General features: G+C 41.4%; 1 protein-coding gene across 1 annotated transcript in view; it reads left to right on the top strand.

Annotated features, from left to right (window-relative positions):
* Positions 1-257: 257 nt before the first annotated feature.
* The window catches only part of STK31 (serine/threonine kinase 31), a 41506-nt gene continuing 26693 nt past the window's right edge, over positions 258-15070 (top strand). The window contains exons 1-8 of the mRNA XM_056857079.1: positions 258-286; positions 364-416; positions 685-783; positions 2284-2358; positions 3354-3512; positions 4384-4733; positions 6417-6612; positions 7381-7496. Of these exons, the coding sequence (XP_056713057.1) occupies positions 259-286; positions 364-416; positions 685-783; positions 2284-2358; positions 3354-3512; positions 4384-4733; positions 6417-6612; positions 7381-7496 (1076 nt within the window). The 5' untranslated portion in view covers position 258. The remainder of the gene's footprint in view (positions 287-363; positions 417-684; positions 784-2283; positions 2359-3353; positions 3513-4383; positions 4734-6416; positions 6613-7380; positions 7497-15070) is intronic.

The raw sequence follows: 15070 nt of genomic DNA, 5'->3' as shown, positions 1-15070 counted from the left end.
AAAGGTACTCCGATGGCTTTAATTTTGGTTATTATCACTACTCTGTGCGGACACTCAACTTTAATATGACTGTATCATGCTAAAGTTTTATTATTGTCAACAAAAGGCAATTGTTTTGAAGGGTAATTATAATATTTTCCCTTGACCTACTCGAGAGAGAAGTTTTAACCTGAAGAATATTATGTCTTTCGTATTTAGTCTGAGTGGCTCACTGATTTTTCTGACTGAGTGGTTTCCATGTTTCAGACTCTTGTCAACATGGAGGAGGATTCACTATATGATAAAGGTATACATATGTAGATTATATTCATTTTTTTCTGAATTCTGAAAGCACGCTTTGACTTGAATTCATTTCCTCCACAGTTGAAAATGTAATTGGCTGCCATGTGGAAGATGCAGTAACATTTTGGGCACAGGTAAATCCAGGCCTGTGGGATGCAGGAGAGAGACTTGATGGGGGTGGGGGGTGGATTCAAGGCCATTCTTGCCAAACAGAATGACTGTACTGACCATCATAGGGTTCTTAATTATTAGATTTGGGGAAAGCAACCCTTAATCCAGTGTTTTACATTACATTTACATTAAATTTACAGAGCTTGTTTTTAGCAGTATTGTTCTTCAAGTAATAAATGTAGCTGCCTTTCATGTGAGAGAGCTGACTTTGTTTCAATTTATGCTATTTAGAACATTAATAGACATCGTGACATCTTGGGGACTAGCTGTGCTCTAGCTGAAATTTGTCCTCAAGCCTGCTCAGTTTTTGGTAATCCTGATCTTGGCAAGGTAGGTTGTACATATGTTTTCTTTATTTACCTAAAAATTAAAAAAAAATCTGTAGCTACTTTTTGAAACTGCATCCCTAACAGAGCAATCCTGAAAGGGGAGGCCGAAAGGGGTTTGGAGCTGGCGTGCCCCCTGCACCAGTGTTAGTGCCACTTGCAGCAGCTAACTTGACACTAAAGGCAGTGCAGGGCCACTCATGCCAGTGATGGGTAGCCACATGGCAGTGCCACACATGGGTGCCTGTACAGCTGCCATGGCAGCATTTCCTCGGTGCAAAGGCTTGTGCCAGCACCCAAGGGAATGTTCCCAGGGGTGGGGATGACTTTAGTCAGCTCCCTTTCACCCTGGGAATGCTCCCTTTTGCCAGCATGAACTTGCACCTGCAAAAAGGGAGGCATAGCCCCATGAAACTGAATGGAGCAGTTTCATGGGGCTTCTTGAAAATTACATTTTTGGCTTTGCGCCAAGGCAGCAAGCCACTTAGGAATGCCTCTACTACCCCCCCCCTTTGTAGGATTGTTCTGTAAGCAGATTGAGGCCTTTTCTGCATGCTTGAGTGAATTCCTAATTTTCTTGGAAGTCTATCCACAAGCATTGGAATCAGTTTGGGCAGGTTTCTTCCACCCTTCTGCCCCCTTGTACATTGTTACTGTTGTGGAGTCAGTTTATTTTATGTTGGGTACCCAAAAGGTAGGGTGAAATAAAATTCAATTAAACAGTGAAGTATCTTTATTACAAAGTGATATTGCATATATTAAAACAAGTCTATTTTGGTTGATAGTAATATGCACAAGAAATATTGAAACTGCATCCCTTGGAATAGGCTCTTCATTTCAAAAGTTGGGTCAGTAGAGGTTGGTGGCTGCTGCTCAAGACACACCAGCCCTGTAGATCCTATTTGTCTTGTCTGAGATTAAAAATGAAAAAATGGTGATCAGTTTTATAATTTAATAAATAAATATTAACCCATGTCAGTTGTTGAATTATTCCCTTGGTAAACTCTTGGCATTCTTAGAAAATGCATTTTTAGACTTAAGTGGTAGAAATAATTCTCTTGGCTGTGATTAGTCTTTGTAACAAAGCAGTAATAATTCTTTTGGAACACAGCCAAATCTACCTTTGGTCCATGTATAAAATGCACTCTCAATGTATGTAAGAAATATTCTCATGAGCTATGTGTGTGTTAAGTGCTGTCAAGTCACTTCGATTCATGACAACCTTGTGAATTAATGTCCTCAAAAATGTCTATCTTTGACAGCCTTGCTCAGATCTTGCAGATCTCATGAGGTAGTACTACACTATATAGTTTAGTACAGTTAGGCCTGTTAACTGCTTTTAGAAGCCGTCTTTGCTTTTCCCTAAGAAATCCGATTTAACTAAACAACATGCCCCTGAATTATTAAACTAGAAACTTGGGGGCAAAATGACTTGTGATAGACGGTTATGAATTCTGTTTTCTATTATGTGCAGTTACACTTTATTTTTTTTTTTGAACTGCAGGTTTATGGTGGGTGCTTTTCTGAAGATAAATGCTGGTATAGATGTAAAGTGCTATGTGTTATCAATGACGAAAAGGTAAGGAAGACTAGCCAACTTTATTTTTTAATGTTGTTGTTGAGTATGATATGGGCTCATAAGTAGAATACAATACTACTGAAATGATGCAGGTCTTTTAAATTCAAACCTTAAATAATGTCATTCACACTGATAGTTTGATTTTTGTCTTGCATTTTTCAGTACTGAATGATTAAAACTAACTTTGATTTCAAAAAATAGTTTGCAGACTGCTAAAATGAAAGCGTAATATGAGGGTTTTTTCCTTTCACTTTTTTAATGGGCTGATTTGGGTGGAGTTTCTTCCGGTTTAATAGGCAGTTTGCTTGGAGATCTGTAGCATCTTTGGTTTTGATGGCCCCAGAATCAGATTCAATTATCCATTTAAAGCAAGGGTCCCCAGTCCTTCTGAGTCTGCAGGCACCTTTGGGATTCTGGCACAATGTGGTGTTGTGTTATGTTGGCAGCTGTTGCCAAAGCAACATTTTTAAAAATCTGACCAGGCAATCAAATCTCCAGTGACCTATCAGAACCCTTGTTGAGAGAAAGCCCCACCTGGCAAGTCCACTTCCTAAAAACACTTGGCGGGCACTAGGAAAGGTGTCGGTAGGCGCCATGGTGCCCACGGCACCACATTGAGGACCCCTGATTATAGATTATTAGAGCCAGCGTGGTGTAGTGGTTAAGAGCGGTGGTTAGGAGTGGTGGACTCCAGTCTGGAGAATCGCGTTTGATTCCCCACTCCTCCACATGAGCAGCAGACTCTAAACTGGTGAACCGGATTTGTTTCCCCACTCCTACACACGAAGCCAGCTGGGTTACCTTGGGCTAGTCACACTCAGCTCCACCTACCTCCCAGGGTGTCTGTTGTGGGGTGGGGAAGGGAAGGTAATTGTAAGATGGTTTGATCCTTCCTTAAGTGGTAGAGAAAGCTGGCATATAAAAACCAACTCTTCTTCTATATATTGTTGATTATAACTTCAACATGTAACAAGCTTTTCTTTTAATTGCTACAGTGTCAGGTATTATATATTGATTATGGGAACTCCGAGACTCTTAACCGGTCAGAAATAGTTGAAATACCTGTGGACTTGCAGTTTCCTAGTGTGGCAAAAAAATATAGACTCTGGGGATTACAGATTTCAGTTAATCAAGAGTTGAATCAGTTTGACCAGGTGAGCTAATCTTTTGTTTTCCATGTGCATATAAACTATTCAGTGGTCAAGCCTCTTTTGAAACCAGGAAACAAAAGAGCAAATTAATTCCTTTTGTTTTATAGTAGTTAAAGATTTCACTTAGTGGCATTTTAGTGTCCTTTTAGCAGAGTGATAAACTGACATTTATTTTCATCCTACATTTTAGAGGTTATTGTTCCCTTTTTATTTTGAAGATGTGTAGTTCTATGGAGAGTTTGTGTTTCCAACAAGGGTGATGAATCAATGCAGATGAAATGCACAAAACCCACACAGAGATCCAAGATGTGCTCTTTACCAAAATTCTTTTAAACAACTTCATGTAATTGCATATTTTGCTTTTTGTGTAGCTGGTTGTTGCTTCTGTTAACAGCATATTAGGAACAATGGCCAAACTAGATGTGATGGTGCAGAGGCCCAGTTCTGGTCTGGACCATTGCGGGGGTCAGAAAAACAGCTCAGGAGGGAGGGAGGAGCTCATCCGCAGTGGTCCTGGCCCATGGCACTGTGGAAAGGAGTTTTTCAGTGGGAACTCATTGCTTTAAACTGGCAGCACAAACCAGGGCAGTCTCAGGGACCCTGACATGTCTAGTTTGGCCTGAAGTCCTGCAAATTGATGGAAGGCCCAGTTCTGACCATTGGAAGTCTCTCTCAGCCTCTGCTCTGGCTTCGGAGACTTTGGGCATTCCCCTTGAAACTTCTCAGAAGCTGAAGTTTGGCCTGACAGAGGGATAGAGAAATTTTATATTTATATATCATGATTGCAAACATGCTGTGTGAGAGTACTCTCAGCTATGTGGCAAAGATTTCCATTGTGAACTATTCTGTAACATTTTAAAAACTTGTTTTGCAGGGGAAGAAGTTCCTGAATAGCTTGATTTTTGAAAAAGAAGTGAAAATAAGATGCAAAGGCACATGTCATGATGGTACCGTTCTTGCAGTGGCAGAATGCGGTGTACTGAATATTGGGGAAGTAATGGTTAAAAAAGGATTTGCTGAAAGATCCAAGTGTCCCATAAGCAGTAATAACGGTGATACCAAAGCAGATTCCTTTAAATCCCAGTCGAGGAATGCAAAAACAGCAACTTCAGTGTGGTCAAACAGAGCTAACCTTCCAGCAAATAATAAAGGGGGCTTTGGGAATAATATGCCTCTGAACAGTTGGAATGAGAATAATACTGCAAATCATGTGCCGTTTATCAAGTAAGCTATGCTGAGAAACGGAAAATATTTCCAGACCATATTATGTAATTAATTTTATGTTGAACCTGGTGAGGAAGAGTGTCCTTTGTATATCCAGAGGGACTTGACTAATAATGTCCTAGGGCACACCCCTTGAAAACTGGTTCAGGAGCAAAGCTTTGGTGTTCCTTGGCTCAGAGAAAGTCATGTTGTTGAGTCCTTTCCAAGTGTTGTTAACTTTCCAACATGAGCAACTATAGTTAACAGTAAGTGCAACTTCCTTTTTGGGCTTAGTCTGCCTCTTGATGATGGTTCTCTCATCAAGTATAGAGCTAATGAATGGTGTGTGTAGTGCCCCACAGATTTATGCTCCCTTCAGTTGTTTATACCACCAAGGACAGTTGGAGTTCAATTTTACCCCCCCCCCCCAGCCATAGGCTGAAGGGAAGCAAGTGGCAAAACATTTCATTCTCTGTAGCCTTAGTCCCAACCAGCTGAATGAAGGCTTATACTTGTATCTTAAAGGTGGATGAAGTTAAACTAGAGATGCCAGGCCACAGCCTGACCCCCCTGGGAACTTTGGGGGCCAAACAAGGGGTAGGCCTGATGCTGGACCTTTTCACCCAGACAAGGTGTTGATGCATCTACCAGCGTTCTGGAAACTCTATGGTATTGCAATAGAATTTCCAGTTCGTCTGGAGGTGGCATTGATGCATTGCGTGACACCATTTCTGAACCTTCCCCCCCCCCCACTATTTTTCTTACTGGCCCAAATGCAAGGTCAGGTGGGAGGGCTTGACCGCTGGGAGATCACCTACCTGGACAAATGGCATGCCTGGGTTGTAAATAGGCATTGGCGGAACTGTGTCAAAGCTTCTCCTGAACTCCTGCTTCAGGTGGTAGATAAGAGGAAGGTGCCTGAATGCTTTCTCACAAAAAACCTCCATTAATGTAGAATAATAGCGTGGGGCTGTGTTGAGCTGAACTGAAATTCCGTCTCTGACATGCTGGTTTTCTATGGAAGGGTGAGTTGGGGGAAGAGGGATTATTCAGAATTTCAGCCCCCACCTTTAGCCTAAAGTAATACAAAGCAATAAAAGTTGTGTCACTTGATTCTAGTGAAGCCACAGAGGGGTTATGGCTCAGTGGTAGAGTGTCTGTTTTGCATGCAGGAAGTCTCAGGTTCAATCCTCAGTTAAAGGGATCAGGTAGTAGGTGGTGTGAAAGACCTCGGACTGGCAAAAGCTGTCCAGGTCTCAACTGTTCTGACCTTGACAGTCAAATGGTCTGACTCAATATAAAGCATCTTCATGTATGTATGTGTGTGTATGTAAAGTGCCATCAAGTTGCAGCCAACCTATGGTGACTCCTTATCGGGTTTTCGAGGCAGGAGACTATCAGGTTGTTTTGCCAGTGCCTTCCTCTGCATAGCAGCTCTGGTATTCCTTGGACGTCTCCTATCTAACCACTGGCCAGGGCTGACCCTGCTTAGCTTCCGAGATCTGACAAGATCAGGCTATACCATACCACCTTCCCTCCCATCTTCATGTATAGACTAGCCTTTATTCTGCCTCCATGAATAAACATCTTCAGTTAAATTCCAGGTAGTACGGAAAGATGGTTTGCCAGAGGCCTTGGACGGGCAATAATAATAAAGCATGCTTCTGAAATCTGAGGATGAAATTTGTCTCTGTTTTTCAACAGGGAGAAAATGATGGCTTGTGACCTGAGCAGGGCATCAAACATTAGCCTGGCAAAAATCAAACAGGAGCAAAAAATTATAGAGGAGAACATAAAGCTGAAAGAGGAAAACGTGGCTTTCAAGGAAGAGAATCAGAATCTTCTCCATCTGTATGAAGAACTTAAATCAAACGTTGAAAAGCTTAACTGTGAACTGGAGGTATGGTGGAAAGAAGGATTCTGAATCTTGTGCCTCTGCTGCCTTTTAAGCAAGAATGATCAAACTGGTTTCTCTTGCTTCTATTGTAATGATTAGACTTTTGCTGAAGGCTTTTTCTTTGCTTAGTGAAATACGTAGTTCTTTGATAAATAGTCTAAATGTCACTTCTACCGTGATTATCCTTGTTGTCCACCAAGCCGTTGAGAAGAGAGTTCAGAGCTGGTCCAACCAAATAGGCAGCACTGCATCATGTGGCAAAAGTACAGGGTCTGCAAGCTAGATTAGGCAAGCATAATCTCCGTTCTAGACCTTTGGAGACAGAGTGATTGAACTTATAGTTGTACAATTAAATGAGTTTTGTTACTGAATAAAAATAAATATTTTCAAGCAATATCATACATGAATTGTACAAGAGCTGACTAAGAGCTGGGGAGGGGCGGTGGCTCAGGGGTAGAACATCTGCTTGGCATGCAGAAGGTTCCAGCTTCAATCCCCGGCATTTCCAGTTAAAGGGACTAGGCAAGTAGGTGATGTGAAAGACCCCTGCCTGAGACCCTGGAGAGCTGCTGCTGGTCTGAGTAGATAATACTGACTTTGATGGACCAAGGGTCTGATTCAGTATAAGGCAGCTTCATGTGTTCAAGACATAGTTACTAGTCTTGAAGGTGTTTGTATGTGAATACTCTGAAGTTGATTTTTAGTTTTGCCTTTTCATACAATAGATAGCTTAAATTATTTGCTATAATGCTTTCATTTTTATCAATGCAGGCAAAGGAGAAAGCTCATACGGAGACGCTTGAATATTTAGAGAACACTCTGTCTACATATGTTGGAACGACTATGAGAAATTTGGCTGTGAAGTTTGAGAAGCTCAAAGACGTTAGGTACAGTCTATATTGGGGTCTCCAACCTTTTTGAGCCTGAGGGCACATTTGGAATTTTGAGGCAGGGTGGTAAGTACCACTACAAAATGGCTGCCAGAAGAGGTGGAGACAAGCAAACATAAACAAGAGGAAGCATACAGATACACAAAAAGCCCAAGGTGTGATAACATGCACACAGAAGATGATGGCCGGTGGGGGAAGGGTGTTAGGGGAGGGACTGTGGGTCAGTGGTAGAGCATCTGCTTGATATGCAGAAGGTAGAAGAAAAAGGAGGGGAATGAAACCCAACCTAGAAAACAGAAGCTGGGTACCACGTTAAAATAGCACAATGGCATTTCCTGAGATTGATATCTCTAACCACATGTCAGACGCGTTTCCGCCTATTTGGCCTTCATCACTGGTCAATTGAAACTCATGTAAAACCTGCACACATTTACAGAAATATATACATAATCAAATAATTTATTATTATTATTATTATTCCCAACCTTGGCATGCAGAAGGTCCCAGGTTCAGTCCCCGGCATCTCCAGTTAAAGGGACTAGGCAAGTAGATGATGTGAAAGACCTCTGCCTGAGACCCTGGAGAGCCACTGCCTGTCTGAGTAGACAATACTGACTTTGATGGACCAAGGGTCTGATTCAGTATAAGGCAGTGTCATGTGTTACCCTAAGTAGGCACTCTCCATTTTAGTTGGGGGAATTAGCTGGGGAGACAGAGAGAGAGGTTAACAGAGAGAGAGTATAATTGGAATCAATAACCTATGTATACCAGGATAATCCCTGGTGAAAACTCTTAAATGAGCAGGCAGTTGAACAATTAATTGAGTTTTATTACTGAATAAATATATTTTCAAGAAATAGACATACACACACAAATTGTGCAAGAGCTGACTAAGACAAAACGGGTGGAAGTTGGATAGGATTTAGGGATGGGCGATAGTTACTAGTCTTGAAGGGATGTCTAGGGAAAACAGCACTGAAGAGGAAAATGACCAGTGTTTCCAAGAAGAGCCCACACGCAAGTGGGGGGCGTGCATGCACAGATCCAAGACACACACTATGAATGGCCAAAGGACCAATATTTATACCCCAAAATAGGTCCTGAGGCAGTATGAGGTAAGCTGGCAGGAAAGCCAGAGACAAAGAATTTATTGCTTTTCTGGGGTCCAAATAAAAAGATGAGTTGTCAGGACCCAAGAGAATGCCTGGGCTATTCTCTTGAATACTAATTGATTGCTGGGATGGGTGCAGATAGGGTAAGTAATAGTCTGCTTGGAACGCTGATTAAATAACTTTAGGGTGATACAATGGAGATTAGCTAGCTCCATTGTCCAGCCAGGCACACCTTAGGGCCGTGGGAAAGGTACAGCTGCCAACTGCCTTCCCACCCAAGTTAGACACACAAGATGGATCCCTAAACTCTCTGAGAGGCATCCATTTTGTGAGTAGCAGTGTCTTGCTCTTATGCCAGTCTGACCCCCATGCCTTTGTGGCACCCCTTAGCAGTAGGAGGGGTCCGACTGCTTACAAAAACAACCACAGAGAAGATGAGTAAGGAGGGAAAGGGGTGGTCTGCGGTTGAAAGGTAACCTAGTGTAATCTCAGTATTACCAGGGACTGTCTGGAAGAGAGTGGCATGTTTTGAGGCAGATACGAGATTTGAATTGGAGATACTGATGGATCACAGCTCATTCTCTCACTATACCATCTACAAAAGGGAAGAGTGTTGAGTCTTGGTTCATTAGTTGTGTTATTATTCAACTTCCCACTGAAAAATGTTGTGAAGTCCTTATTGAACTGGATGAAGTGAATCTCAGTTCTGTAAATTTGGCGCAGGAGCAGTGCCTGGAAAAATGGTCAGTTGCCCTGATAGCCATGGCTGTGGTGTAGTCATCTGATTAGACAATAAGTTGTATTTAGTTCATGGTAGCAATGCCTCCTCATTTTCATGGACTAGTACCAGCTTTCTTAGACCAAAACCAGCTTAAACCAGGAAGCTGGAAGACTAGTGATTTTTGTCATAGTACAGGTTCAGTACTTCCTCTTTAGGATTCAGTCCACCTTTTTATGCCGCATTCTTGGTGTCCCCAATTGCGTAGGGTATGCAGCTCTGTGCCTTGAGACGGGACAGGGTTTTTTGGAGACCAGAGCTTGGATCCAGACCATTAAGTTCTGGTTACGTCTGCGCTTTCTAACTGAATATCCTGGCTATATTCCTGCATTGCTGGGAAATTCTTACATAAGCCAGTGGTCGAAATTAATTACCAGGAAAATCAAGTCTGTTGTACTGCCAGCTTTACATGAAGCCGAGGAATACTTATATTAAAACCCCTACTGCCTAGTGAACAGTCCTTCAGATCAGCAGTCGATGATGTACCTTTTATCTGATAGAAACCCTACCGATACCAAACAAGTACCTGGTTTTCTCCTGTCTGCACAAAGGATTCGCGAGCAGTTTATACGTACTTCTAAGTAATGTCCTTTTAATGTAATTTGTTTTAACCAATTTTGTAATTCTGTTTATGGTATATGGTTTATGATGTAAATGCCTAATAAAGGTAATGATGATGATGATACTTCCTCTTTAAGGAAGCTGATTATACTGTTACATATGCATTTGTCATTTTATTTGCACAAAGAATTATGCATGTCTTCAGCCAGATAGTAGATTTAAAATAAACCTGGTGATGCTGCTCTATAATGGGCTGCAGCATATATAATATGGAAACTGTGTGTTTCTGTTGGAATCAGCTGCTACCATTAATCAGAGGTTATGGATCGTGTGGTTATGGCTAGTGAGAGTCAGAGTTAAGCATTCTCACACACAAAAGACAGAGTCATTTGTCTTAGTAAAAATATCAAACTTTACTTTCTAAATCAGGGAAAAGGTTCATGGGAGATTAAAACAATAAATTCCTCTCTACATTGCTAAGTTTCCTAAACTTGCCAGAATAGTCCTGGCAGGTTCTAAGCTTACAAACGTGGTATTTCTAAAGAACAGAAATACCCCATCTTCACTAGATGAGATCCAAATTGTAACTGACTACTGCCTTCACTACAACACAAAGGAAATAGCAAAAGCAGTAAAATGTAGATTAGTTGTATATGTGACAACAAGCATGTCTACAATGAAGTTCCCACTGACCAATGGCTAATTGACACATTTGAGATTACATCACCTTTTACAACTGGTCAGCATCCTATACAATCAATATTAACCCTTGTCTGTCTGACATGCAATGAAGCTCGCTACCTAATTCTCAACAAGCCCCATTTCAAGCTTTTGTTGCATTCAGGCATACAAACATAATGCATCACGTAAATATTCAAATTGTTTATGCAGTGGCTTTGTCAAAATGTCAGCCACCATCTCTTTGCTCTCGCAGTACTTCACATTTACAAGTTCCCTTTGTTGCTTGTCCTTCACCGCGTCGACTTTGACTCGAAGAAGTTTCTTTCCTTTCTTGGCGTTCTCGCTGTTCAGTATCACTATGCATGCTTGATTGCCCTTAAACATTGTAACAGGTGTCAGTCCATCTATTCCAAAGTCGCGTAGTAGTACAAGTATTTCCTCTAGTTCCACACACGCGCTGCTGGCAGCTGTGCATTCAGCATCCGTTGAAGAAGTTTCAACAATTTGCTGTTTTTGACTAGTCCAGGCGATGAGGTTGTCTTCAAAGAAGAATAGATATCCACTTGTGGATTTGCTGTCTGTTTTGTCTCCTGCAAAAACAGCGTCCATGTAGCCTATCAGTCTCGGCTCATCACTTGGAGTTACTTCCAGTTTCAAGTCGATGGTTTTCTTTGTGCTTTATTGCGTTCCAATCATAGTCTCTAGGTGCACTGGTCCTTCTACTCAGGAATCCAACTGCTGCACTTATGTCTGGTCTACTAACATTGCTTAAGTATAGTAGTTTCCCAATAGCTTCTCTATACTTGTGGTTGTTGCTCAATAATTCACCTCCTTCCAGATTCATATATGAAGGGTCAAGCGGAGTGTTTTTGGTTTTGCAGTCCTGCATATTCATAAATTGTAGAAATTCCAGTATTTTGTTCCTTTGACTGATTGAAAATCCATTGTCTTGGAATGGAAATAGAAAGAAACCAAGATAGTTTTTCACTTCACCAAGTAGTTTCACTTCTACTGATTGGTTCAGCTTGTCTGCAATTTGCTTTGCGGCTGTTTCAGTGTCACAACAAATTAGACAGTCGTCCACAAGGGTTAAAACGTATTCCCATTGTCCATTCACCTTTCTGCTGAATAAATTTTTTTCTATCTTTCCTTGTTTGAAGCCTTGAGCTTCTAGTAGTGAGGTAAGTTTTTGATTCCATGCTCTAGCAGATTGTTTAAGACCATATAAAGTCTTTTCAAGTTTACAAACTTGATTTTTAGTATCACAGTCCTTTAATCCAGGTGGAATTTCCATGTATATTTCCTCTGTTAAATCGCCGTTTAGGAAGGCAGTCTTGACATCCAGTTGCAGTATCACTTTATTCCTTGATGCGGCTATATTTAACAAAGTCCTTATTGCTGTGTGCCCAATCACAAGAGCATATGTTTCAGTATAATCAGTTCCATATTTCTGGGTAAATCCCTTTGCAACTAGTCTTGCCTTGTATTTGTCCACAGTTCCATCAGCATTTTGCTTTATCTTGAAGATCCACTTGCATCCCACTGCCTTTTTTTCAGGTGGGAGCTTGGTCAGTTTCCAAGTTTTATTTTTCTGCAATGACTCTAATTCATCTTGAATTGCGTTTAGCCATCTCATCCGCTCACCATTGGGCAACTTTTCCAGTTCGTCCCAACTTGAGGGCTCCAGTTGGCTGTCCACTCCATCAAAAAGATTGAGTTTTTCTGCTGGTTTGCCTTTTGTAGTCCTTGCAGATCTCCTTAAGGTTGGAGTATGTTGAGCTGATCCTTCAGCACCGGGCTTATCCCCTTTTGTCTCTGTAGTCTCTTGACTTTCCACAGAAACAGGTGGTATGAATTCCCATGCTGTAAATGGAATCTCTCTGGCTTCCTCCTCACAAACCTCAGGGTTATTGCAGTTATTAACATGCTTTTCATTTATGACATCTCTCTCATCAATGTACACTGCATTCAATGCTTGCACCTTAAAGTTCTTTGGATCCATTATACGATACCCTTTTGAATGGGGATGGTATCCAACTAAAATTCCAAGCTCAGTAGTAGGACTCAACTTCCCCCTTTTCTCTCTCGGGATGTATGCAAATACATGAGATCCAAATGCCTTTAAATATTTCAGGTTAGGCTTTCTGCCATTCCACTTCTCATATGGTGTCATGTTAATGGCAGTAGAAATTGATCTGTTGTATAGGTAGGCTGCTGTATTTACACATTCTCCCCAGCAGGGATAAGGCAAGCCTGCCTGTAGCAATAGGCATTTTGCGCTTTGCATTAAAGTTCTGTTGAACCTTTCTGACAACCCATTGTGCTTTGGTGAATATGGTACAGAAGTGGCATGCTCTATTCCTTCAGATTCAAGAATTTCCTTCATTTGATTATTAATGTATTCACTTCCATCATCTGTAAATAGTACCTGTATTCCTCTGCCATGTTTATTTTTCACTAAGGCAACATAAGCTTTGAATTTCTCTGCAACTTCAGCCTTAGAATGCAATAGGTAAACATGAGCGTATCGAGAAGCACTGTTTATGAAATGCAAAATATATTTCGCTTTTCCTGCTGAGTCCATGAGTGGTCCTATTAAATCAGAATGCACCTCCTCTAGGTTTTCTGTCTTAACATTGCTGGCCCGCTGTACATGCCTTGGAGCATTACCTTTGCCCTTAACACATGTTTCACAATGTTCCTTATTCTTAGTGCATTCTTTCAGAGGTATATCACAGTCATTCAAAAGCTGTTTAACAGAATTAAAATTTCTGTGCCCGAGTTTTACATGCCAAGAGAAAATGCAATCTCTGTACACAGTCCACAACTTTCTGCACTTCCAATCCTTCATTAAAAGCAGCTACATGATCTGTTTCTCCATCAATTCCATCCTGTGCCTCACAAGCATTCTCATCATCACAGTCATCATCATCAGAGTCCATTATCTGATCTGCAATATTTTCCAAGTAGAAATGTCCCTCACACAGAACCTGATATTCTCTCCCTTTGGGGTCAAACACTCTACAATCCTTCTTTGCCATTAGCACCTGAAAGTTAGCATGTGCTATCTTCTTCACAGAAATGATGCTTTCTTTTGCAGTTGGCACATAATAAACATCTTGCAGATTTAATTCCATAACAGTCCCACATAAACTCTGAATAAAAACAGTTACAGATCCTTTCTGTTTACACATAAATCTTTCTCCACTTGCTGTAATCAAAGCGTCTGTACATTCTTCCAAGAAATTAAAAGATTCTCTTGAATTTACTAGATGACAATTTGATCCACTATCCAAAACAAGCCGCTTCACATATTGTACAGTCTCTTCAATTGATAAAACATCATAGGAATCTCTCATAAGCATTAGGGTTGTGAGATCCGTGGGCTTTTTTCCTTTGTAATGGCTCCCTCTTGTGGCTGGTTGGCGCTATTGCCGGTCAGGCCTTTGTGTGGTTTTCGCGGGCTTTGACAGAGTGGGGGAGGAGTCTCGTCCCCTCATGGTCTTTTGTCTACACTGAAAAGACTTGTGCCCATTTTTCCCACATGTAAAACGTTTTATTCCCTTTCTTTCATGAACATGCAATACAGACATTCCATTAGACATTCATCTGCTCTAGTCTCGTCAGCTTCAAATTGTTTCAAGACGCTTGTAACCTCAGTAAGGGTTAAATTCGGTCTGCCCATTAAGTTGCGCTTTTCTGCCTTAAACTTGGGGTGCAGACTTCCAAGAAATATGGTAAGGCAATCTTCATCCGAGATCTGTTCGCCTGTCGATCGGATATCGGCCGCCAAACCTTGCATAAGTTTCAAATGTTGCAATAAAGTAACATTCCCAGGCATTCTTTTTGAAAATAGATTAGATTTCAAAGCCATTATTTGATTGTCAGAAAGAGCCGCGTGTTTCTCAGTGAGCTCGTTCATCAACTGTTTGGTTGTATTACTACTCAATATAATGCTGGTTTCTGTTGAGGCTATGACATTAATAATCATGCACATTGCTTGGGCATCAGCTTTCACAAAGTTTTTATATTCCTCACTGTCTGCATTTGCTGGCCAATTTTCAGTGAGTACGTGACTGATCCCCTGTGCGGTAAATGCCAGTTCAACAGTCTTTTTCCATACGGGAAATGGGGTCTGGCCAAGGCACGGAAGAACTACCGTCTGGGGGCCCTTTGCATTAGACTTCATGCTTCCTGGATTTGTGCTCGATGCGGCTCCGGAGGTTGAGCCTTCCCCGTTCTCTCCGTCATTCGCCATCCTTGCAGCTCAACCCTCCTTCCTCTCAGGTTACAAGCGCTGGGATAATTTCTTTTGCCGTCCCTCACAGACAAGCTGCCGGCTCCAACACAGAAGAGATTTCTCGTGGCGCAAGTAATCGGTTTGGAAAAAAATCCCTTTAAAAATCCCGCTTCAAAATGTGTGTGTCATAACTTCACTT

The sequence above is a fragment of the Euleptes europaea genome, chromosome 11, assembly GCF_029931775.1.
Source record: "Euleptes europaea isolate rEulEur1 chromosome 11, rEulEur1.hap1, whole genome shotgun sequence".
NCBI classification, from domain to species: domain Eukaryota; kingdom Metazoa; phylum Chordata; class Lepidosauria; order Squamata; family Sphaerodactylidae; genus Euleptes; species Euleptes europaea.
This window is presented reverse-complemented; position numbering and strand designations above follow the sequence as displayed.